The sequence below is a fragment of the Palaemon carinicauda genome, chromosome 32, assembly GCF_036898095.1.
Source record: "Palaemon carinicauda isolate YSFRI2023 chromosome 32, ASM3689809v2, whole genome shotgun sequence".
NCBI classification, from domain to species: domain Eukaryota; kingdom Metazoa; phylum Arthropoda; class Malacostraca; order Decapoda; family Palaemonidae; genus Palaemon; species Palaemon carinicauda.
The window spans coordinates 23,848,769-23,875,551 of NC_090756.1; the positions used below are offsets into that span (position 1 = coordinate 23,848,769).

General features: G+C 41.0%; 1 protein-coding gene across 2 annotated transcripts; it reads right to left on the reverse strand.

Moving 5' to 3' along the window:
* Nucleotides 1-671: 671 nt before the first annotated feature.
* LOC137625739 (probable peptidyl-tRNA hydrolase 2) lies at nucleotides 672-24,751 on the reverse strand. Of its 2 annotated transcripts, none has more exons than XM_068356628.1 (6): nucleotides 24,660-24,751; nucleotides 14,386-14,761; nucleotides 5,638-5,740; nucleotides 4,845-4,960; nucleotides 3,620-3,708; nucleotides 672-1,400 (listed from the first exon to the last, which is right to left on the reverse strand). In XM_068356628.1, exons 2-6 carry the CDS (start codon nucleotides 14,704-14,706, stop codon nucleotides 1,199-1,201), a joined length of 831 nt encoding a protein of 276 aa, XP_068212729.1. In that variant the 5' UTR covers nucleotides 14,707-14,761; nucleotides 24,660-24,751; the 3' UTR covers nucleotides 672-1,198. The 2 variants fall into 2 exon arrangements, with proteins under 2 accessions (XP_068212729.1, XP_068212730.1); XM_068356629.1 differs by having other exon boundaries at nucleotides 24,635-24,689.
* Between the last annotated feature and the right edge of the window lie 2,032 nt (nucleotides 24,752-26,783).

A 26,783-nucleotide genomic window follows, 5' to 3' on the forward strand; every position in this document is an offset into this window, starting at 1 on the left:
AAAATCACAAAGTATTAATTTGTATTTTTCCTAACATACTTACCGAGAAACACTTTCTTAGGAGTTACCTGGAACCTCCTCTCAAACGACCAGTTTTGTGTAGTTTACCCTACTCCCATTTTCTATAATGATAGGCCTAGCGGAGGAGAACGTGCCCCGAGGGCAATACCAAGTCGGGCCACATGTTTCCCAGGTCGTAGGCTTCAGTAAGTTCTCTGGTCGTGTCGCGTTATCACATGACGCTCCTCTGATCTGGCTCTGACTGGAGAAATATAATTTCTATGGCACCAGTTACAAAAGATAGCCCCCTTTCCTTGGTAGACATCCATGGAGGACCTTTGCAGCAATATTACTGTAGATCAATGTCTCTTGAAACAGAATTGAACCAAAGAAAAATAAAACACATGGCTAATTACAACATGGCACATTACTGGCCAAGGAACACCTCCCCCCAATAACACTCTGAGAATCATTGGAAGGACAAGGTTAGAGAATAAGGCAGGGACATGGCTGTGTTTAGAGATCCTGACCCACCCTTTTATGCCTGGATTCACAGCCTTTAACTGAATTTTACATAGCTTTTCCACCCGTCAATTCGTTTGAATTTTCATGTTATTAATGGCTACAATATCTTACATTTACAAATTGGGCAGCAGGTAAAAAAAAACAAATTTAGGCCACATAAGGGTATAATATCATATTTATTTGAATAATAAAAAAAACAATATGGAAATGACTGTAAATAGTTCTTATTCAAGTATGTCATTATTAATGTGACCATAGCTTTTTCCTATGGCTCTAAAGATAACTCTTGAAATAAAAGAAAACCACAAAATCTGTCCATAAGAACTAGAGAGCTGCCACAGTACATTAATAAATATCACAACAGTAAAATGTTCTGTATGGAATTATGAGTACTTGTCTTGTGATAACCGACGTAACTTTAGCAACGAAAAGAGGGTATTAAAATTTCATAGTACATAAAGGTGAAGGACACACTTTTATGAGGTTTCTGTGTTTCAGGTATCATTGTCAAGGTACTTCATGGTGATTTCTTATTTAGATTATAGGCTGTAAAGGTTCTCAGGAAAGCTGATTGACAACAAACACTTTGGAGTCTTCTCACAACATAAAGTCACATTTAATGTCCTTAGGCAAGGACAAATCTTGCAAGTCCCCACGGAAACACGTGATTCCGTCACAAAAGCTTCAACTTCCCCGTAATTTCGTTGACAGCTTCTTCATCGCCGAATATAGCCAAAACTGTTGTCGATCCTATGGGGATTTGCGTCTTCCCTGCGTCCTGCACCAAGTAAGTTGGCAAGTGGAGAGTTTCAGCCTTCTTCTGGAGTGTTATCAACTCTTGAGAATTCTTGGCCTTCAATGTTATTTTCCTTTCTCTGTAGGAGGAAGACAGAAAAAGTATCATAGTTACTGCATTTGTCTTTCAAAGCGAATTTCTGCTAGGAGTTCGCGATAATGAAAACGAGGAGAAAGGTCAAGGAACTGCAATAAACTCATTCCTGACCTTCAATTTGCTTACAAAGTATTTTGACAGTTCAGAAATATAAGTTATTCAAGCATCAAAATAATGACAACCAAATAGATAAAATTTGATTTGAATAAAATGTATACTTAAAAATTAATATTTTCAATGTTTATAGCAGACATTTAAAAAAGGATAACTCACTTTGCCATTTAAAAAATGAAAAGTATAAAATTATTCTATAACGTAGGTCAACTTTCAAGACCTGCAGAGCTACCCAGAAGGATTTGTTCCTATAAGACGAGAAATAGTTTGTGTAAGAAAGAGGAGAAATAGTATGAGTGGGAAAGATAAGAAATAGTCTGAGTAGGAAAGATGAGAAAGAGTCTAAGCAGGAAAGACGAGAAAGAGTCTGAGTAGGAAATATGAAAAATAGCCCGAGTGGGAAAGACGAGAAATAGTCCAAGTGGGAAAGACAAGAAGTGGTCCGAGTAGGAAACGAGAAAAGGTCTGAATAGGAAAGACGAGAAAGAGTCCGAGTAGGAAATATGAAAAATAGCCCGAGTGGGAAAGACAAGAAATGGTCTGAGTGGGAAAGACGAGAAATGGTCCGAGTAGGAATCGAGAAACAGTTTGACCAGGAAAGACGAGAAATAGTTTGACCAGGAAAGACGAGAAATAGTTTGACCCGGAAAGACGAGAAATAGTTTGACCCGGAAAGACGAGAAATAGTTTGACCCGGAAAGACGAGAAATAGTTTGACCCGGAAAGACGAGAAATAGTTTGACCCGGAAAGACGAGAAATAGTTTGACCCGGAAAGACGAGAAATAGTTTGACCCGGAAAGACGAGAAATAGTTTGACCCGGAAAGACGAGAAATAGTTTGACCAGGAAAGACGAGAAATAGTTTGACCCAGGAATAGGTAAAACTAGGTCACTTTGGATTTCACAATTTTATAAGAACCTCATATGGTTTTCCAAAGGTCACCTAAAGGGTGTGTTCTTTAATGAGAGACATTGGAAGAAGGCAATGTTTATAAAGAAATTGGACAACTAAGCGAGTGGAAAACAAACGAATGAAAATTAGGACCATACAAATAGTCCACGTTGGGAGACATACTATGGAGATGGAGGTTCAGGGAAGAAGAAGAAGAGGGAGACCAAGAAAGAGATGGAGGGACTGTGTGAGAGGAGACTTACAGGAGAAGGGGATTGATGAGGCAGAAGCGCAGAATAGAAAAAGATGGAAACGGCTCATCCGCAACGGCGACCCCATATAAAAATGGGAACCAGCCGGGAAGAAGAAGAAGAAGACATATAGTCCATCGAGAGAGAATGATGTTGGCAGTAAAGTATTTGTCTTGAGTAGTCGGGGTTCAATACAGGTATAATTGGTCTTATGAATGAGAGGATCAGAAACAAATGAACCTGAAACATACAGGACTCAAGTTCCTTGAGATAACAAAAAAAAAATAGTGGGAATTATCATTATTACTTGCTAAGTTACAACTCTAGTTAGAAAAGCAGGCTGCTGCAAGCCCATGGGCTCCAACAGGGAAAAATAGTCCAGTGAGGAAAGGTAATAAATAAACTACAAGAGAAGTAATTAACAATTAAAATAAAATACTTTAACCCTTTTACCCCCAAAGGACGTACTGGTACGTTTCACAAAAGCCATCCCTTTACCCCCATGGACGTACGTACCGGTACGTCCTTGTAAAAAAATGCAATAAAAAATTTTTTTTTTCATATTTTTGATAATTTTTTGAGAAAATTCAAGCATTTTCCAAGAGAATGAGACCAACCTGACCTCTCTATGACAAAAATTAAGGCTTTTAGAGCAATTAAAAAAAAAAATATACTGCAAAATGTGCTGGGAAAAAATTACCCCCTGGGGGTTAAGGGTTGGAAATTTCCAAAGAGCCTGGGGGTAAAAGGGTTAAGAACAGTAACATCAAAATAGATCTTTCATATATAAACTATAAAAAAAGAGATTTATGTCGGTATGTTCAACATAAAAACATTAGACATTACAGAGAAGATAGATCAAGAAGATTGTAGGACCATTGTGAATATTACCCTAAATATTATACATCTATAGAAATGAGAAATGCTATAAAAATAATGACTTACCCAAATTCTTCCCATTCCTCTAAGCTTGCCTCATATTTTTCCTTATCCTCCATCAGTAGCCGGTACAGGCCTAGCACAGCATGCCCTACCTGTATGAAAAAGAAAAAAAAAAAGAATTGGCAAGCTTCAAACTCGCAATAAAAAATATTTAGTTTGTTACGTAAATTATAAATTCATGTCTTGACACTAGAAATGTTTCACGTACACACACACACACACACACACACCCACACACACACACACACACACACACACAGACTGCCCGGACATTATTTCCGGACGGGGGCTCTCAGACAGTCAGTCAGAAATGTTTACATTTTGAAATATCTGTTTATATAGACAAGTAACATTAGCAGAATTATTATAAAAACTGCAAAAAGCCATATAAAATATACTAATCAATATTTTATATGAAAATTTTACTAGCCAAAGGATGCCCTTTGATCTTCCTACAAATTCCTAACACATTCTTCTACTTGCACCACTAAAAAGATGTAAATGGGTGGAAATAAAGGTGAAAAAGTTTCGAAACAAATATGCACACTTCTTTTTCTGCATCTTTTCCCACATCTATGCGAGGTCGATGTCTCTGACGGCTTTCCTTCACCTGACTCGGTCAAACACACTGACCTTTGACAACTGTCTCTCGGGCCTTCTTTAACATAAACCAGAGATGATTGGATACTAAAAGTGAGCAAGGAGCATCTCCCTTTGAGCCAAATTGCTTCTACAGAAGCTCCTCAACTTACAAGCATTTGGAGATGCAAACACAAAATAACTGAAAATAACAAAGATAAGATAAAGAAATACAGTAATACATACATACATACATATACCAAGTCACTTCCCCCAATTTTTGGGAGTAGCCGACATCAACAAATGAAACAAAACAAAAAAAATTAAACAAAACAAAAAGGGGACCTCTACTCTCTACGTTCCTCCCAGCCTGACAATATTATATCATTTAATACAGTAAGGAAAACAAAATTTGTAAAAACCTGATCTCTATTTCATATGAAACCTATTTGTTGACTTTTGTAGCTGGAAAGCATAGGCATGAAATTCAGATTCGGCCTGCACTAGGCCAAAGTTCAGCTTACAACCAGCTTCTTAGAACTAATTAAGTTTGTAAGTTGATCTTCTGTATGATCTATCACCAGGAAGAACAAATACCAACATACAACAGAAATATGAAGAAAATTAAGGCAATCCAATTCATTCGCACCTGACTTGCAACTTTCCCGACGCCCATATTTAATTCCGTGTTGACGACAAAGACCATTTTGTAGCAGAAATCGTCTTCCTCGTCACAGTCTTCCCACTCGTCACTATCTGGTGATTCTAGAAAGAAAGAAAGTAAAAAAACGTAATGACTTCCATACATCAATAAAATTTACACTCCCAACTATATGCAAGTTCAATCAAACTCCAAATTTTGATAAAGCACAAGACTGAGAGGATGAACACAATGTAAATCCACATCATATCAAGTTTATCTTCAGAGGCTTTTCTACTTAAATCTTACCAACTTCCAGTATTGACAAGACTTTACAGAAATCGTGCATGATACTGTAGCACGCTGTAAATATTTTCTCAGGATATGGCTGTAAGATATTTTAATTTTGAAATCTAAATACAATAAAATAAATTACTGTAGAGTATAACAACTTGAAATTTTCTAATTAAAATCTGTGAAAGAAAATATCAACAACAGTATTATTATGGTAAAAACAATCATCTTTATAAAAAAAAAACATCTGTACACAATACATTTTACATAAACTGTAAATTCATATGAAGCATTACAACCATATTTACTTCTTTCAAAATGCCCCGACCAGCTTCAATCTAAACAATATTCTGTAAAAACAAATATTAACAACCAAATTAAGATGAGACAACATCTGAACAGTACTTTGAGGTTTTGAAGACGTAACACTGACTAGTGCTAGCTCGCATCCACTTGAGACAACTTTGCATTGAAAAAAATATCAAGAAACCTGTATGATTAAACTTACCGTTATCACTACTTTCGCAGAGGGCTTCCATTTCTTCAGCTCCGAGTTCAGCAATCCATGCCAAAGCTGCATCTATACTCTTGTTTTCTGTACACACCAATGCCTGTCATATAAGAAAACGGTTTGAATTTAAAACATTAATTCTTTTACCCCCAAAGGACGTACTGGTACGTTTCACAAAACTCATCCCTTTACCCCCATGGACGTACCGGTACGTCCTTGCAAAAAAATGCTATAATTTTTTTTTTTTTTTCATATTTTTGATAATTTTTTTTATAAAATTCAGGCATTTTCCAAGAGAATGAGACCAAACTGACCTCTCTATAACAAAAATTAAGGCTGTTAGAGCAATTTGAAAAAAATATACTGCAAAATGTGCTGGGAAAAAAATAACCCCTTGGGGGTTAAGGGTTGGAAATGTCCAAACAGCCTGGGGGTAAAAGGGTTAAAATTGGCCTGAAGATACATGTCCCAAATAATTTGGGTATTTTAACTGGTGACCACCAAAAGCCTAAGGCAATATTTCAAATAACTTTGACATTTAAACTGGTGACCAGCAAAACAATAAGGCAGTAATTCAAATAACTTTGACATTTAAACTGGTGACCGGCAATACTTCAAATAACTTTGACATTTAAACTGGTGACCAGCAAAACACTAAGGTATTAATTCAAATAACATTGACATTTAAACTAGTGACCGGCAAAACACTAAGGCATTACTTCAAATAACTTTGACATTTAAACTGGTGACCAGCAAAACACAAGGCAATACTTCAAATAACCTGGGTATTTAAACTGGTGACCACCAAAAGCCTAAGGCAATATTTCAAATAACTTTGACATTTAAACTGGTGACCAGCAAAACAATAAGGCATTAATTCAAATAACTTGGCCATTTAGACTGGTGACCAGCAAAACAATAAGGCAATAATTAAAATAACTTGGCCATTTAGACTGGTGACCAGCAAAACAGTAAGGCATTACTTCAAATAACTTTGACATTTAAACTGGTGACCAGCAAAACACAAGGCAATACTTCAAATAACCTGGGTATTTTAACTGTTGACCACCAAAACACTAAGGCAAGACTTAAAAAAACTTGGGCATTTAAACTGGTGACCAGCAAAACACTAAGGCATTACTTCAAATACCTTGGACATTTAAACTGGTGACCAGCAAAACACTAAGGCAAGACTTAAAAAAAACTTGGGCATTTAAACTGGTGACCAGCAAAACACTAAGGCATTACTTCAAATACCTTGGACATTTAAACTGGTGACCAGCAAAACACTAAGGCATTACTTCAAATACCTTGGACATTTAAACTGGTGACCAGCAAAACACTAAGGCATTACTTCAAATACCTTGGACATTTAAACTGGTGACCAGCAAAACACTAAGGCATTACTTCAAATACCTTGGACATTTAAACTGGTGACCAGCAAAACACTAAGGCATTACTTCAAATACCTTGGACATTTAAACTGGTGACCAGCAAAACAGTAAGGCAATACTTCAAATAACTTTGACATTTAAACTGGTGAGTCACAAAACACTAAGGCATTACTTCAAATAACATGATATTTTAATTATAAAATAAATTTTTGAATATACTTACCCGGTGAATATATAATAGCTGCTACTCAGCGGCTCGACAGAAAACATACTCAAAAAAAACTCGCGAGCAATCGCTATGAAGGTTGCGGGTGTGCCCACCATTGCCAACTACCGGCCAGATACCACTCTTGCATGTAAACAAACCCTTCAATTCTTCTCGTCCCGCTGCGTCTCTATTGGGGAGGAAGGGAGGGCCTTTAATTTATATATTCACTGGGTAAGTATATTCAAAAATTTATTTTATAATTTAAATATCATTTTTAAATATTTAACTTAGCCGGTGAATATATAATAGCTGATTCACACCCAAGGCGGTGGGTAAAGACCAGAGTTAATTAAGTTTACAGCGTATAAGCTAAGAGTTTTTTTTTTTTTTTTTGACAGTTATCAATATAACAAAACCAAAATATATAGGTACCTGGTAAGGAAGCTGACTTAGACGATTACTCTGCCTTGTAAGTCTGTCTTCCTCACGGAGCCCAGCGATCCTCTTAGGATGCTGAAAGACTCCCAGGAGCTGAAGTATGAAGGGTTGCAACCCATACCAACAGGACCTCATCAAACCCCTAATCTGGGCGCTCTCAAGAAATGACTTTGACCACCCGCCAAATCAACCAGGATGCGAAAAGCTTCTTAGCCTTCCGTACAACCCAAAAAAACAATATTAAAAAACATTTCAAGAGACAGATTAAAAAAGGATATTGGAATTAGGGAATTGTAGTGGTAGAACCCTCACCCACTACTGCACTCGCTGCAACGAATGGACCCAGTGTGTAGCAGTCCTCGTAAAGAGTCTGGACATCTTTTAAGTAAAATGACGCGAACACTGACTTGCTTCTCCAAAAAGTCGCGTCCATGATACTTTGCAGAGATCTATTTTGCTTGAAGGCCACGGAGGTTGCTATAGCTCTAACTTCGTGCGTCTTAACCTTAAGCAAACATCGGTCTTTCTCATTCAAGTGGGAATGAGCTTCTCGTATTAAAAATCTGATAAAATATGACAAAGCATTCTTTGACATAGGCAATGATGGTTTCTTGACTGAGCACCATAATGCCTCAGATTTACCTCGTAATGACTTAGTACGAGCTAAATAGAACTTAAGAGCTCTAACAGGACATAACACACTTTCCAGTTCGTTGCCTACGATCTCTGATAAGCAAGGAATATCAAAAGATTTAGGCCAAGGACGAGAAGGCAGTTCATTTTTGGCCAGGAAACCAAGTTGAAGAGAACAAGTAGCTTTTTCTGTAGAAAAGCCGATGTTCTTACTGAAGGCATGCAGTTCACTGACTCTTTTAGCCGAAGCCAAGCACACTAGGAAAAGTGTCTTGAGAGTGAGATCCTTCAGGGAGGCTGAATGTAATGGCTCAAACCTGTCTGACATGAGGAACCTTAGGACCACGTCTAAGTTCCATCCAGGAGTTGCCAAACGACGTTCCTTAGAGGTTTCAAAAGACTTAAGGAGATCTTGTAGGTCTTTATTGTTGGAAAGATCTAAGCCTCTATGCCGAAAGACCGAAGCCAACATGCTCCTGTAGCCCTTGATCGTGGTAGCTGAAAGGGAGCGAACTTTTCTCAGGTGTAAGAGAAAATCAGCGATTTGGGCTACAGAGGTACTGGACGAGGACACAGATGCTGACTTGCATCAGTCTCGAAAGACTTTCCACTTCGACTGGTATACTCTAATGGTAGAAGCTCTCCTCGCTCTTGCAATCGCACTGGCTGCCTCCTTCGAAAAGCCTCGAGCTCTAGAGAGTCTTTCGATAGTCTGAAGGCAGTCAGACGAAGAGCGGGGAGGCTTTGGTGTACATTCTTTACGTGGGGCTGACGTAACAGATCTACCCTTAGAGGGGAGCAACCAACGTCAACCTTGTCCCTTCGTGAGAGGCGAACTTCTACAGTACCTTGTTGACAATCTTGAATGGTGGGAATGCATATAGGTCCAGATGAGACCAATCTAGAAGAAATGCGTCTATGTGCATTGCTGCTGGGTCTGGGACTGGAGAGCAATAGATTGGAAGTCTCTTGGTCATCGAGGTTGCAAAGAGGTCTATGGTGGGTTGACCCCAAGTCGCCCAAAGACTCTTGCACACGTCCTTGTGGAGGGTCCATTCCGTAGGAATTACCTGACCCCTCCGACTGAGGCAGTCTGCTAAGACGTTCAAGTTGCCCTGGATAAACCTCGTTAACAGGGAGATGCCTCGATCTCTTGACCAAATGAGCAGGTCCCTTGCGATCTCGTACAGCGTCAGGGAGTGGGTGCCTCCTTGCTTGGAAATGTATGCCAAGGCTGTGGTATTGTCGGAGTTGATCTCTACCACTTTGTTTAGAAGGAGACTCTTGAATTTCATCAAGGCCAGGTGGACTGCCAAAAGCTCCTTGCCGTTGATGTGCATGCTCCTCTGACTTGAGGTCCACAGACCTGAGCATTCCCGACCGTCCAGGGTCGCACCCCAACCCATATCCGACGCGTCTGAGAATAGTACGTGGTTTGGGTTCTGAACTGCTAGGGAAAGTCCCTCTCTCAGACTGATATTGTCGTTCCACCAATTCAGGCATGCCTTTACTGGTTCGGAGACCGGGATTGAGACCGTCTCTAATGTCTTGTCCTTTTTCCAGTGAAAGGCTAGATGGAACTGGAGAGGTCGAAGGTGTAGCCTTCCTAGCGAGACAAACTGCTCCAGGGATGATAGAGTTCCTACTAGACTCATCCAATTCCTGACTGAGCACCGTTCTCTCTTCAACATCAGTTGGACTTTGAGCAGGGCTTGCTCTATTCGGGTGGCAGACGGAAAAGCCCGAAAAACTGGACTGCGAATCTCCATCCCTAAATACAGTATAGTTTGGGATGGAATCAGCTGGGACTTTTCGAGGTTGACCAAAAGTCCCAATTCCTTGGTCAGATCCAATGTCCAATGAAGATTCTGCAGACAGCGATGACTGGACGAGGCTCTGAGAAGCCAGTCGTCCAAGTAAAGGGAGGCTCGGATTCCCGATAAATGGAGGAATTTTGCAACATTCCTCATAAGCCTCGTAAACACGAGAGGAGCAGGACTTAGGCCAAAGCACAGGGCCCGAAACTGGTATACCACATTGTTGAAAACAAACCTCAGAAACGGTTGGGAATCTGGGTGTATGGGGATGTGGAAGTACGCGTCTCTTAGGTCGAGAGAGACCATCCAGTCTCCCTTTCTGACCGCTGCTAAGACTGATTTCGTAGTCTCCATGGTGAACTTTGTCTTCGTAACAAAGACGTTGAGTGCACTGACGTCTAGCACCGGTCTCCAACCTCCTGTCTTCTTCGGTACTAGGAAGAGACGGTTGTAAAACCCCGGTGATTGAAGGTCCGAGACTTTCACCACCGCTCCCTTCTCTAGCAATAGAGACACTTCTAGGTTTAGGGCTTGTCTCTTTGACTCCTCTCGGTACCTGGGAGAGAGGTCGATGGGGGAAATCGCTAGAGAAGGTTTGCGTACAAATGGAATTTTGTACCCCTCTCTGAGCAACCTCACAGATTGTTGGTCTGCGCCCCTCTTCTCCCAGGCCTGCCAGAAGTTCTTCAATCTGGCTCCTACTGCTGTCTGAGGCTGTGGGCAGTCAGACTCTGCCACGTGAGGACTTGGCTCCTCTCTTCTTTCCTCTCTTTCCCTCGGCACGAGTACTTCCCCTGCTGGGAGCTCTGCCACGAAAGGGCGGAATAAATCTGGATGCCGGAGTGTCTATCCTAGGTCTAGCTGAAAAGGATGTAGAAGGAGTCCCTTTGCGAGCAGAGGACGCCACCAAGTCATGGGTGTCCTTCTGCACGAGTGAAGAAGCTATGTCCTTAACCAACTGTTGCGGGAACAAAAACTTTGATAAGGGAGCAAAGAGCAGTTCAGATCTCTGACAGGGAGTAACTCCTGCCGAAAGAAAAGAGCAAAGGGACTCTCGCTTCTTTAAGACTCCCGACGTAAAAGAGGAGGAGAGCTCATTGGAACCATCGCGGATGGCTTTATCCATACAGGACATAATCAGTAAGGAGACATCTCTATCAGCCGATGAGATTTTCCTACTTAAGGCTCCCAAACACCAGTCAAGGAAGTTGAAAACTTCAAAGGCTCTGTAAATGCCTTTCAGCAGATGGTCAAGGTCCGAGGAGGACCAACTAATCTTCGAGCGTCTCATGGCTAGGCGGCGGGGAGAGTCTACAAGGCTTGAGAAGTCACCCTGGGCAGAAGCAGGGACTCCCAAGCCGAGAACTTCTCCCGTGGCATACCAGACGCTCGATCTAGACAAGAGTTTAGACAGAGGGAAGGCAAAGGCCGTCTTCCCCAAACTCCTCTTGGTTTCCAACCAGTCGCCTAAAAGCCGTAAAGCTCTCTTGGAAGAGCGAGAGAGCACAAGTTTTGTAAAGGCTGGCATGTTAGCAGGTAAGCCTAGAGCAAACTCAGACGGTGGCGAACGAGGAGCAACAGCGACGAAGTGATCGGGAAACAACTCCTTAAAAATTAACATGACTTTCTTAAAGTCCATTGATGGAGGAACTGTTCTGGGTTCGTCTACATCCGAAGGATGATCATCATGCTGAGGGTCAGCAACGTCCTCATCTGAAGGATCCTCATCTGACAACTGCTGAGTAACAAGCAAAGGGGTTGGCAATGCTTGACACGCAGCGTCCACACGCACTGGTGCATTAGTAGCGGACCAGGATGCAACGTCATGTAACTGCTTAACAGTCTGTGAACTGTCAACAACAACAGGTGCGGGAGGACGCTCGGCGTCCACTCGAGACTGTTTTGACTGCCTAGTCTGAGCAGTCAAAACAACTCTAGACTGCGGTGGTTGACGCTCAGCGTCAAAACAAGTCAACTCCGCTGGTTGGCGAACGTCCTGAACGTCAACAGGAGCATTAGTAAGTGGCCTAACGTCCAAATGCGGCTGAAAGTCAACACGTGACCGCATCGAGTGAGGCTCTACATATCGTGACTGACGTGACTTAGCTACGCCAGCGTCAACAGGACGCACAAAGGTTCGTTTGGGCGGCTGAAGGCCAGGATCTCGATGAGATAAACGGCTAGGATCAACGTGAACCTTATCGGCAGAATAGTCTTCCATAAGGAAGGCGAGCTTAGTCTGCATGTCCTGCAGTATAACCCATTTAGGGTCCACGGGAATGGGTGCGGTAAACGACGGGGTTAACGTCTGAGACGGCACAACCTTGCCTACACCAAGACTCTCTGAGCCTGTGTAACGTTGTTGCTTAGGCGGCGAGCAGTCATCCGATGACTGCAACGGGTCAGAACTGTCCCAATGACTACATCCAGGACGCTGGACCTGTCCTGAAGGGACCGACTTTCGCTTAAGGGGCCTAGAAACCTTGCTCCACGGTTTCTTATGCGAAAAGCCTTCGGATGACGAGGAGAAAATGGGCTCTCTCGTCTTATGGTAGGGGCGATCTTGGTGAGATACGCCTGATACCATAGAGGGAACGTCTGTTCGCTGATCAAGGCCTCTCGAACCCATAAGTCGTACGACATTACTTCTCCCCTGGGCTTGGGAGCTTGCAAGAGGTCTCGGACTAGGTGAACGACAGGCACGAACAGACGAACCCTCGGTCGCAACACTGTTCACAACACTTTGCGCACTGATCACTTTCCCACTATTTTCCACTGTGGCACTCTGACACTTAAGCTCTTTAACGTCAGCCATGAGTTGATTACGATCAGTTGCTAACGCTTCAACTCTTTCACCCAAGGCATGAATAGCACGTAACATGTCTTGCATAGATGGTTCCTGAGTGCCAGAAGGGGGGTTAGGTACAACCACTACAGGGGAAGGATTAGGGTCAGGGGCATGTGGAGAGGAAAAATCTACTGACCTAGAGGAACTCCTCCTTACCCTATCTCTCTCTAGCCTACGAGAATACTTATCGTATTCGAGCCAATCGAATTCCGAAAGGCCCACGCATTCCTCACACCGATCTCCTAATTGACAGGTTTTACCCCGATAATTAGAACACACAGTATGTGGGTCGAGAGAGGCCTTTAGAAGACGCCTATTACAGTCCCTACCATTACACTTACGAAATCTAGGGGCTTGTGAAGCGTCAGCCATCTTGAATCAGTCAAAGAAAGTCCAAAAAAACAATCCAAGTCATCAACAATTAAATCTGTCCAATAAAGAGTTCAAGAGTTTAAGTTGAGGAAAAACACCTGCACTGCGAAAGCTCAAACCAAAATGAAGTACTTCACCAAATATGTTGAGAAAACTCCAGGTTATACAGCGAGTATTGATACATCTTGTCGTCAAGGTCGACAGAGAAGAATTGAAGGCTTGTTTACATGCATGTGTGGTATCTGGCCGATAGTTGGCGCTGGTGGGCACACCCGCAACCTTCATAGCGATCGCTCGCGAGTTTTTGTGTGTGTTTTCTGTCGAGCCGCTGAGCAGCAGCTATTATATATTCATCGGCTAAGTTAAATATTTAAAAGTACCAGTACGTTCTTTGGGGGTAAAAGGGTTAACAAGTTTGTTATTTATGTGAATGCTTAAACTGGCAGTATTAGAGCCCATGTCCGTACCCTGAAATAAAACAATGGATGCTGAGGATAGATACGGACATTAAAATTTACAAACAGCATGAGAAAACAAACTTGGAAAATGAGACTTGGGGGGGGGGGAAAACAGCAGCAAACAAGGCCATCTGGAGTATGTCACTGTTAACCTACCAGTAACAGCCGTCTCTCCTCAGAAACTAAAAAAATAAGCTAAGAATCTTTGTACCACAAGGCTTTGTACAGTCGCAGGAATATACTTTATCCATGAATACAAATTGAGACATTTGAGTTCTCTTGCTTGAGGGTACACTTGGGCACACTGTTCTATCTTATTTATTTTCCTCTTATTTTGTAAAAGTTTTTATAGTTTATATATGAAATATTCATCTTAGTGTTGTTAATGTTCTTGAACCATTTTATTTTACTTATTAATTACTTCTCTTATTTCCTTGTTTCCTTTCCTGACTGGGCTATTTTCCTTGTTGGAACCCCTGGGCTTAGAGCATCCTGTTTTTCCAACTAGGGTCGTAGCTTAGCTAGAAATAATAATAATAATAATAATAATAATAATAATAATAAAAATAAAAGTTACCTTCTTCGCCAAGCGTTTTCCCATTCCCATCTCCACTAAATTCTCCAGGAAAACAGGATTGGCATCCTTCTTTTGCGGCGAAGCTTCAGAATTGGATTTCTTCTCAGCAGCAACTTTGCCAGCACCTTCCATATCCAATTTCTCAGCAGCAACTAGGTCTTCCATATCAGATTTCTTTTCGGCAGCAGCTTCGCCAACATCTTCCATTTTGGAACTTTCGGCAGCAGCCTCACCATCCTCCATTTTGGAATTCTCGGCAGCAGCTTCCCCAAGATCTTCCATATTGGTTTTCTCAGCAGAAATTTCACCAAGATCTTCCATTTGGGATGACGCTATTTAGCAATATGAACAGTCTTAAAAAAATAAAGTTGCCAATCTGTAAAGCAAAATATAAATGTATACAGTCACTTAAAATGTATCACATCTACTTAATGTAAGTGCTTCTTATTATGTAAGTGCTTCTTATTTTCAAATAACTTATGTAATTGTTAACAAATGAATATAGCACCAGAGTTTTCCCATCCTATAATTTGAACAAATTGTATTGAATTTACTAAAGTTCTATCTGCATTGCACTTCTAATCTCCTCACAATACCTTTAAACCCAATAGGTCACTGAATACAAAACTTAAATTTCATTATTTCAGTCAACAAATTAGATTTGTAACCACTTACTTAGGTAAAACAATTTACAGTGGGCAAAAATCTTTTTATTATTATACTTTTCATTCTTACTGAATTCAAATGAGTTTATATAAACAGTATTACAGTAATTTGTTCTAGAACACTTCACAAAGATGTGATTTATTTGCATTTGACAATGAGAGTTAGGAAAAAATCTTCTCATGTTTCTTGATCTCGAACAACTAATGAATATATGAAACCACCGTGGGAAAACTGGGCTTTTTTTATATGGAGAAAACAAAACGAGAGAAGAAAATTTACACCAATAAGGGAAATATGCCTTAAGCACAAGGGAAGCATTGACAATGGTTATGCTTCATGTGTACAGTCACTAAGATTCATATGGAAAAAAAAAGATGCTTCCATACATGTATAGTTGGACATGTCATGGTAAAAGCCACTTCATGGCCGCGCCTTCTTGATTTACTCAAATTTAAAACATGCAATTTAAATATTAAATCAGCTAGGAATGGTAAACAGGTTAAGGGTTGTATGTATGATAGCGGCCACCTGTATGTATGATGACGGCTGGCTAAGTGTACGGTAGTGTAAGGGGGTCGCAGGGGGACGTTAGCCCTCGTTAGTTAAGTAGGTAAAGACAGCTTGTAGATTAGGCTGGGGGGGGGGGGTTAGGTTAGTTGGTGTCCATTTCTTATGCACATGGGAGGAATTGGCCACTGACATACAAAAGACCCAGGGTAATGCAGTATTCATATAATAAAGTGATGGAACAAATGGCATTGATATGTGATGAAAATTAAAAGATTTGGTTTAAATTTAGAAGTAATGCAAAAGTAAACTCACAGAATTCATAGATTTGAATGAAAAATCTTTAAGTAATTTTATATTACTGTATAACATATATTTTTAGTGTTTGAAAAGGTTGATAATGACAGCCTTTTTCCTTGGCAATTTTAGGTTATTTTATAAAATCTTTTGGTTAGGATCAGGTTAATACCGTAGAATAGTTGCGCACGTTGTACAAAGAAATTTGAAAAATTGGCTAAAAGGCGATGAAGCGTATGACATACATTGCTTTACGTCATGTCAGACAGCAGGGTCCAGCACTCCTAGTTAACCCTTTTACCCCCAGGCTATTTGGAACTTTCCAACCCTTAACCACCAGAGGTTATTATTTTTCAAGCACATTTTGTAGTATATATTTTTTAAATTGCTCTAACAGCCTTAATTTTCGTCAAAGAGAGTTCAGGTTGGTCTCATTCTCTTGGAAAATGCTTGAAGTTTCTCAAAAAATTATAAAAAATATGCAAAAAAAATGTAAATAGCAGTTTTTTGCAAGGACGTACCGGTACGTCCATGGGGGTAAAAGGATGAGTTTTGTGAAATGTACCAGTACGTCCTTTGGGGGTAAAAGGGTTAAGAGATGTCACGAAGAATCTCGCTTGAAATGGTACTACCGTTTATCTCTCACAAGGTATGTGCATACGTTCAGCAGTCTCTCTGGATTCTATGCCTCATACTAGACTAATTTCTATCCATTCACTATAGGATTATCTAAACTTTAAGCAAGCCTATTAAACTTAAAGATGAACAATGTCCTGAAATATATACATACCTGGAACATATTTCTTTTGTATTAGGATAATTATGCCATGTGGCCCATTGCCTGATATGAACTTTTTTCTCATGGTGGGACACAGGTCAAAGGTCAGCTGATAAATTTTAGCCTAGTAAAGTACAAGACTCTATTCTGGAGCCAAATAATCTGCCTATACTTCAGCCAAAAAAAAAATTATGATCAACTAGATCAAAAGTAATAAGTTTGGGAGAGAGCATCTGGAGGAAGTTGAGTCGCAGCTCAAAAATTAAGTAGACATATACCCTAACCTAACCAACCTAATTTTCAAGTAAATTATATGATAATACCCAACTTGCTAAAGCAGAACCCTTAAAACTGAAAATAAGTAGTTTAGTCAGGACATTTTAAGGTAAAATTATAGAAAAATGTTATTTTTATTAATAAAATAAATTTTTGAATATACTTACCCGATAATCATGTAGCTGTCAACTCCGTTGCCCGACAGAATTCTATGGAGGGATACGCCAGCTATCACAATACTAGAAGGGGGTGTATTTACCAGCGCCACCTGTGGCCAGGTACTCAAGTACTTCTTGTTGACACCTCCTCAATTATTCCTCGGTCCACTGGTTCTCTATGGGGAGGAAGGGAGGGTCGATTAAATCATGATTATCGGGTAAGTATATTCAAAAATTTATTTTATTAATAAAAATAACATTTTTCAATATTAAACTTACCCGATAATCATGTAGCTGATTCACACCCAGGGGGGTGGGTGAAAACCAGTGTACAAGATTAAAGGATAGCTAAGTATCCCATATTTCATATAATCAGTTATCCACAATAACAATGAAATAATAAGTACCTGGTAAGGAAGTCGACTTGAACCGTTACTCTGCCTTTAATAAGATCGTCTTCCTTACTGAGCGCAGCGTTCCTCTTGGGAGGCTGAATCAACTCAAAGGTGCTAAAGTATACAGGGCTGCAACCCATACTAAAGGACCTCATCACAACCTTTAACCTTGGCGCTTCTCAAGAAAGAATTGACCACCCGCCAAATCAACAAGGATGTGGAAGGCTTCTTAGCCGACCGTACAACCCATAAAAAGTATTCAAGAGAAAGGTTAAAAAGTTATGGGATTATGGGAATGTAGTGGCTGAGCCCTCGCCTACTACTGCATTCGTTGCTACGAATAGACCCAGGGTGTAGCAGTACTCGTAAAGAGACTGGACATCTTTGAGATAGAATGATGCGAACACTGACTTGTTTCTCCAATAGGTTGCATCCATAACACTCTGCAGAGAACGGTTCTGTTTGAAGGCCACTGAAGTAGCCACAGCTCTCACTTCATGTGTCCTTACCTTCAGCAAAGCAAGGTCTTCTTCCTTCAGATGAGAATTTGCTTCTCTAATCAGAAGCCTGATGTAGTAAGAAACTGAGTTCTTAGACATTGGTAGAGAAGGCTTCTTGATAGCACACCATAAGGCTTCTGATTGTCCTCGTAATGGTTTTGACCTTTAGATAGTACTTAAGAGCTCTAACTGGGCAAAGTACTCTCTCCAGTTCGTTCCCCACCATGTTGGACAGGCTTGGGATCTCGAACGACTTAGGCCAAGGACGGGAAGGAAGCTCGTTTTTAGCCAAAAAACCGAGCTGTAAGGAACATGTAGCCGTTTCAGATGTGAAACCTATGTTCCTGCTGAAGGCGTGGATCTCACTTACTCTTTTACCTGTTGCTAAGCACACGAGGAAAAGAGTTTTTTAATGTGAGGTCCTTAAAAGAGGCTGATTGGAGCGGTTCAAATCCTGATGACATTAGGAACCTTAGGACCACGTCTAGATTCCAGCCTGGAGTGGACAACCGACGTTCCTTTGAGGTCTCAAAAGACCTAAGGAGGTCCTGTAGATCTTTGTTGGAGGAAAGATCCAAGCCCCTGTGGCGGAAAACCGCTGCCAACAAACTTCTGTAACCCTTGATCGTAGGAGCTGATAGGGAGCTTACGTTCCTTAGATGTAACAGGAAGTCAGCAATCTGGGTTACATTGGTACTGGTTGAGGAAAACTGCATTGGCCTTGCACCAGCTTCGGAAGACTTCCCATAAAGACTGATAGACTCTGAGAGTGGATGTCGTCCTTGCTCTGGCAATCGCTCTGGCTGCCTCCTTCGAAAAGCCTCTAGCTCTTGAGAGTCTTTCGATAGTCTGAAGGCAGTCAGACGAAGAGCGTGGAGGTTGGGTGTACCTTCTTTACGTGAGGTTGACGCAGAAGGTCCACTCTAGGAGGAAGAGTCCTGGGAACGTCGACCAGCCATTGCAGTACCTCAGTGAACCATTCTCTCGCGGGCCAGAGGGGAGCAACCAACGTCAGCCGTGTCCCTTTGTGAGAGGCGAACTTCTGAAGTACCCTGTTGACAATCTTGAACGGCGGGAATGCATACAGGTTGAGATGGGACCAATCCAGCAGAAAGGCATCCACGTGAACTGCTGCTGGGTCTGGAATCGGAGAACAATACAAGAGGAGCCTCTTGGTCATCGAGGTAGCGAATAGATCTATGGTTGGCTGACCCCACAGGGCCCAAAGTCTGCTGCAAACATTCTTGTGAAGGGTCCACTCTGTGGGGAAGACCTGACCCTTCCGGCTGAGGCGATCTGCCATGACATTCATATCGCCCTGAATGAGCCTCGTTACCAGCGTGAGCTTTCGATCTTTTGACCAAATGAGGAGGTCCCTTGCGATCTCGAACAACTTCCTCGAATGAGTCCCTCCCTGCTTGGAGATGTAAGCCAAGGCTGTGGTGTAGTCGGAGTTCACCTCCACCACCTTGTTAAGCTGGAGGGACTTGAAGTTTATCAAGGCCAAATGAACTGCCAACAACTCCTTGCAATAGATGTGAAGTGTCCTTTGCTCCTGATTCCATGTTCCCGAGCATTCCTGTTCGTCCAGTGTCGCACCCCAGCCCGTGTCCGATGCGTCCGAGAAGAGACGGTGGTCGGAGGACTGAACAGCCAATGGTAGACCTTCCTTGAGAAGAATGCTGTTCTTCCACCACGTTAGAGTAGACCTCATCTCTTCGGAAACAGGAACTGAGCCCGTCTCTAGCGTCATGTCCTTTATCCAGTGAGCAGCTAGATGATACTGAAGGGGGCGGAGGTGGAGTCTCCCTAACTCGATGAACAGGGCCAGCGATGAAAGTGTCCCTGTTAGACTCATCCACTGCCTGACTAAGCATCGGTTCCTTCTCAGCATGCTCTGGATGCATTCTAGGGCTTGGAAGGTCCTTGGGGCCGACGGACAAGTCCGAAAAGCTCGACTCTGAAGATCCATACCCAAGGAGACAATGGTCTGGGATGGAACGAGCTGAGACTCCTCAAAATTGACCAGGAGGCCCAGTTCCTTGGTCAGATCCATAGTCCATTTGAAAATCTCCAGACAGCGACGACTTGAGGGAGCTCTTAAAAGCCAGTCGTCTGACGGAGCCGGACACAAGATCATGATACTGCTGCACAGTCTGTAAACTGTCAATCATGGGCAAGCGAGGAAGTACAGTGACAACCCGAATCTGTCTAGACTGTCTGGGTCGTACAGACAACTCCTTAACGGGTTGCTGAGGTTGCCCACTGCGTCACAACAAGTCCCTTCTGTTGGTTGTTGAACGTCTTCCCCGTGACACATTGACTCCGTAAACAAAAAATCCTCTAACAAGGACTAAGCTTGGACTGCATGTCATGCAACACAGCTCAAGGTCTATGGGAGCAGGTGTGGTAACAGACGGGATTAGCGGCTGAAGTGTAACCATTACCTTCCCTGTAAGCATGTTATGCTTAAATAAAAGTCCATAAGAGGTTATGCAGCTAAAGGCTCCCTCCAAATGACAGAGTCCTCAAGGGAATATCAGAAGGAGGGAGAAAAGAACTTTCTCATCTACAGGGACCTTATCCTAGAAAAGCTAAGTTCTCTGAGTGAGGGTTCACTGGTGCAAAGCAGCAGACTAGAAGGCAACGTTATGAAACTGCTTGACAGTCTAGTGAGTTGGCAACAACCCAAGATGTGTTGAGAAGCATGCGGTAAGGTATGCAGAGCATGATGTATGCAGAGTATGCTGTATGCAGAGCATGCTGTATGTAGAGCATGTTGTATGCAGAGCATGCTGAATGCAGAGCATGCTGTATGCAGAGCATGTTGTATGCAGAGCATGCTGAATGCAGAGCATGCTGAATGCTGAGCATGTAGTAAGTAGAGCCTGCTGTAAGCAGAGCCTGCTGAAAGGAAAGCAGAGCGTGTGCATGGCGTTTAACATTTCTCAGAAATTCCATGACCAGTGCTAGAGTGCTTTATGCATGCTTGCATGGGGTTTAAACCATGGTATGCTGAACAGCAGAGTCAGAACGAGCTGGAACAACAACAGAGGTTACCTCAACTTGAGGGAAAACCTGAGGTTCAGACTGCATAGGCTGAACAACAGACGGAGCAGAAGGCAGGTGCAAGGGTGAAGGAGGTTGACTCCTAGCAAGAGTTGCACCCAAGGATTGCACCAGCTGAGCGGAGGACGGAGGCGGAGTAGTCCGTTCCTGTTCCTGAGAGATGAGTGGAGCATGAGAAGGTTGAAGCTGCGCAGAACAAGGTAAAGTTCTAGCAAGCTGAGGCTCCTGAGGCGCAAGTGCATGGAGTAGATGAGCTTGCCTAGATGAGGGTTGAACTCGGTGCAGCGCTGGTTGAGCAGACAGACTCACGGAGGGGAGAGGTTGTTGTACCCCAACCGAGAGTTGCACCACTGGTGGAGCAGCAAGGGGAGGAGGAGGAAGAGTGTAACTCTCCTGATCCCAAAGCAAGGGTTGCCTTAAAGAAGGCTGAGGCTGAACAACACTGTGAACAGCAAACTCCGAAAGTGGTTCAACATCGTACGCCTGGCAGATGGTGCTGCGACCAGGCGGAGCAGGTGCAGGCTGGGCGAGCACAGGCGGAGCAGGTGCAGGCTGGGCGAGCACAGGTGCAGCGAGAACAGGTGGAGGGAGTGCAGGAGGTGCAACAATCTCAGCCCGACACTCACGCATCAAGTCCGAAAGCTGTGCTTGCATGGACTGTAGTAGAGTCCACAACATCATACGCCTGGCAGATGGTACTGTGATCAGGCGGAGCGAGTGTAGGAGGAGGGAGTGTAGGCGGAGGCGTAGGAGCAACACTCTCAGCCCGACACTCACTCATCAAGTCCGAAAGCTGTGCTTGCATGGACTGTAGTAGAGTCCACAACATCGTACGCCTGGCAGATGGTACTGTGATCAGGCGGAGCGAGTGTAGGAGGAGGGAGTGTAGGCGGAGGCGGAGGAGCAACACTCTCAGCCCGACACTCACTCATCAAGTCCGAAAGCTGTGCTTGCATGGACTGTAGTAGAGTTCACAACATCGTACGCCTGGCAGATGGTGCTGCGACCAGGCGGAGCAGGTGCAGGCTGGGCGAGCACAGGTGCAGCGAGAACAGGTGGAGGGAGTGCAGGCGGTGCAACACTCTCAGCCCGACACTCACGCATCAAGACCGAAAGTTGTGACTGTATGGACTGCAGTAGAGTTAACTTGGGGTCGGCAGACACTAAGTTCTGCTGTGGTAAAGCCTTAACAGCAGAGATCTGTTGTGGCAGAACCTTACTCCTCTTAGTCGGAGTGTAATCAACTGATGACTGAGGAGAGTCAGAGCTAACCCAATGACTGCATTCGGGTTGTGAACTTTAACTTCGTACGTCTGGCATAGGTCTGGACTTAACGTTTAAGAAGTCTTGAGACCTGAGACCAGCGTTACTCTGCCTTTATTTTCTCCCCTAATCTCTTCTGCAGACGAGCAAAATAAGGGCTCAATCGTCTGCGGGTGGGAGTGACGGTCTCGGTAAGACACGCCCACAACCACCGAGAATACTTCTGTGCGCCGATCAAGGCCTGCTGAACCCTTATGCCCTTCGACATTGCTTCTCCCCTGGGCTTGGGAGCTTGCAAGAGGTCCCGGACTGGGAGGACGACTGGCGCGCACAAAAGTACCCTCACGCACTAATCACTTATCACTTTGATTTCTGTTTGCACTTATTTCACTGAACTCGAAACTTTAAGTGGTTTGTACCTGAAATACGCAATTCTATCCTTTCTCAAAGTTAGTAATTGCGAAAACAGAATTACAATGTAACAGAAAAATCTAATGAAAGATAAATCAGTGGTTGGAAAGAGACTTAACACTAGATCACTCTAGAAACGTTTAGTTTCTTCCCCTAAAGAGACTAGGGAGAAGAGCAAAAAAACGATAACGACGTTACTCGTACGCCTGGCAGGCTTGAATGAAACGTTTATCCTCTTTCTCCCTCCGTCTCTATCTCTCTCTCTCTCTCTCTCTCTTGACTTAGAACCTGAGAGAAGAGCCCAATCATATATATCGTTAAAACATATTATTGTTAAAGGAAAAAAAAAAAAAAAAAAAAAACCTGAAAAGTTCCTTTATTAGGATCAAAACCATTAAGTTAAGAAAGAATGAACAAAACGCTAGACACGGTTACTCTTACTGCAACGTGAAACCGTGAACATTCTTTCTCTATCGTAACGATAGAGTGCAAGTTGAACGTTCTGAACGTCAACAACTGCAGAGACAAAACAAAACGTTAGTTCAGCTTTGAAAACAGTACGAGACTGTCAAAGAAAATCTTTCAAACTCTGTGGCGGAAATAGCATAATATGTTAACAGGTAAAACCGAAATGACGGGCTCAAAGTTTATTAACTTCGGTAAAAGACCGCCTACTATTAGGAAGGTCGAATATAAACAAATATAAAAATTAATTTTAATGAGTTTATAATAAAAGGAAGTTAATCGAAGAGGCCTATAAGAGGCGGAGAGATATAAAATAAATCTATAACTTTTGTTAAGCAAAATTAAGAAAGAGAGTCTATACTCTCTTAGACACCAACACTTCCGTCTAAGGGAAGGGTCGGCCATTGAAAGGTGAACGAGAGTTCATACTCTCTCGTCACCAAAATTAATCAAATTAATTCCAAAAGCTAACTAAGCTAATATAGAAGTTTCCAGTAAAGCGACAGCCGAAATCAAAGAGAAATACTTCACCAAAGTCGTGAAAATACTCCAAGAACATAAGCGTATCCCAGAACGTCTTGCCGGAAGCACGACAGAGGAATAATTGAGGAGGTGTCAACAAGAAGTACTTGAGTACCTGGCCACAGGTGGCGCTGGTAAATACACCCCCTTCTAGTATTGTGATAGCTGGCGTATCCCTCCATAGAATTCTGTCGGGCAACGGAGTTGACAGCTACATGATTATCGGGTAAGTTTAATATTGAAAAACACGGGATAACATTGCAAATAGTAAAAACAAATTTTCCTATAGTATATAGTGTTTTCAACAAGTCTGGCCTTTAATTCTATCGATTTTCTATATAAAACTGGATTTCTTTATTAGAGTTTTTCCGTGTTTTCCTATAACGATATCCGTTCTCACTCCACCAAAACAAAATAATAATTATTTCAGGAGTAAATGAAATTTTCATTCCTAAAAAAAACTACGATACAATTTTCCTATTATCTGGAAACTATTTCTGGTCGAAAGGAAATTGGAATTCTTTAAAAAAAAAAAAAAAAAAAACTGCGACCTTTTTTTTTTTTTAATCTGGAAACTATTTCTGGTTGAAATGAAATTCTAATTCTTTATAATAAACTATGATACAATTTTTCCAAAATCTGGAACCTATTTCTGGTCGAACTGAAATCTAAATTTCTTTAAAAAAAAATATGATAATTTATTTTAAACCCAGGAATACAATTTCTGCCATTAACTACAATATTAAAACTGATCGACAGATAAGCTTCCTCTATGGACAGACAGAAATTTGGTCTTTACACCCCATAGCTGCAGTCTGAGATTCCACTCAAAACGATGCTTTAAAACTTCAAAAAATCACTGATAAAAACCAAATCACAATCACCCAAAAATGTAATTAACATCACTATTAAGAGACGGGTGATTGCAGAGGCCTCACCCACCTCTTGCAAGAAGAAAACGAGTTACCTTTAACCTAATAAGTAATTCCTTCCCCTTTAAATGCGTCCAATGTTTACATCGTAGCCTCTTCTTCTTCTTCTATTATTTCATTGCGTGCAGGGTTGCCAGATTATTTCGACTGAATTATCGTACATGAGCCTTAAAATTGTCGTTTTTCAACCAAAATTATCGTACACAGTTTCAATATAATTATTAGGGTGTTACATGATTGAATTATTTCAAAATATTTTAGTATAATTGTTTAATTAAACCCACACACACCTACATTGTTTATACCTTAGGTATGTATCGTACATCGTACCGGACCCAAAATAATCGTACATGTACTATAATTATCGTACGAATGGCAACCCTGATTGCATGCAACAAGTTAGCGGGTGGGACTCACGTCTATGTAACGGCCCACCACATTTTTGTGGGTTATATCTGAACCTTTTATTAAATTATTATTATTATTATTATTATTATTATTATTATTATTATTATTATTATTATTATTATTATTATTGTTGTTGTTGTTGTTGTTGTTAATAGTTTATATAGGACATATCTGTTTTGCTGCTGTTACTGTTTTTAGAATGATATATTGTTAATTTATTCTCATCATTTATTTATCCCTTGGGCTTATAGCATCTTGCTTTTCCAACTAGGGTTGTAGCTTGGCTAATAATAATAATAATAATAATAATAATAATAATAATAATAATAATAATAATAATAATAATAATAATAATAATAATAATAATAATAATAATAATAATAATAATAATAATATTATTATTATTATTATTATTATTATTATTATTATTATTATTATTATTATTATTATTATTATTATTATTATTATCATTATTATTATTATTATTATTATTATTATTATTATTATTATTATTATTATTATTATTATTATTATTATTATTATTATTATCTAATCTACAGCTCTAGTTGGAAAAGCAAGATGCTATTATCTCAAGGACTCCAACAGGGATAAATAGCCCAGTGTGGAAAGGAAATAAGGAAATGAAATAAGTTATATGAAATGTAATAAACAAAATATAATAGCTAAGATACAACCCTAATTGGAAAAGCAGGATGCTATAAGCCCAAGGGCTCCAAAAGGGAAAAAATAGCCCAGTGAGGAAAGAAAATAAATAAGCAAATTATACGAAAAGTAATAGACAAAATTAAATTTATTAAGAACAGTAACACTAAAACATCTTTCACATACAAACTATAAGAAGACTTGTGACCTATCCGATAATTTATTGCTTTAGAAATATTTAAAGAATATTGATTGATAATCATAATGTCAAAAGCATATAATGTTAGATATCATATCGAAAAAAATCAATAGATTTTCAATCCATAAAAAAATATCAGTTCTACACAAGCCAGTCATACGTGTATGTATTGGCGTACTACTGTTATAAGCACACATTGAGTATGTGTTGTGTTCAGATGTATGTAAATGGATAACTGAATACATCTTAATAGTTTTTAAGTATTTATTCTATAAAAACAACAGAGTTAAACATCTCCATCACTGGAGGAAGCTGGGTTGGTCCAGATGACCAATTCTGGTGAAGTATAGATATGAACTGCCTAACTTATCGATATCACAGATATCGTATGCTCAGTTTATATTAGTCACGTCACAAACTCGGAAGACACCTGCATCCGGTGACGTCACAAACTTTCACACGCTGAGACAATGTGTTGACGTTAAGAAGAATGTCAAATTGCTGAGGTTTGCATTGTATGTCCTGTTTACGATTTGAATGACTACAGCAAGTCCCAGGGTTAGCTCCTTCAACCAACATGACATATTACGTCATTTGTTTTAAACATGTAATATTAACTATTCTAACTATTACATATGTGATAATTTCTCATTCTGGGTTACATAGAAGATAAATCCTTCATCTGAAGAGCTATTTATGTAATTTCAACCATTTATGAATCTGTAAAGAATACTAATATTAACTAAAGGTTAAAGGTGTCTGGTTTCAGTTCCAGTTTCACCAGAATAGATGCTCACCAGAACGTCAGCTGGGCAAGCCCAGCTCCTATAGTGCTCAACCACAGCAGTTGTCTCCTCATTAAACAGCATAAACTTATGTTCCCGAGGTG

Coding starts and splice junctions, on each gene's coding strand:
- LOC137625739 (XM_068356628.1), bottom strand. CDS start 14,706: ATGGAAGATCTTGGTGAAATTTCTGCTGAGAAAACCAATATGGAAGAT. Junction 5,741..14,385: donor GAAAACGCTTGGCGAAGAAG/GTAACTTTTATT, acceptor CTTATATGACAG/GCATTGGTGTGTACAGAAAA. Junction 1,401..3,619: donor GAGGAATGGGAAGAATTTGG/GTAAGTCATTAT, acceptor TTCCTCCTACAG/AGAAAGGAAAATAACATTGA.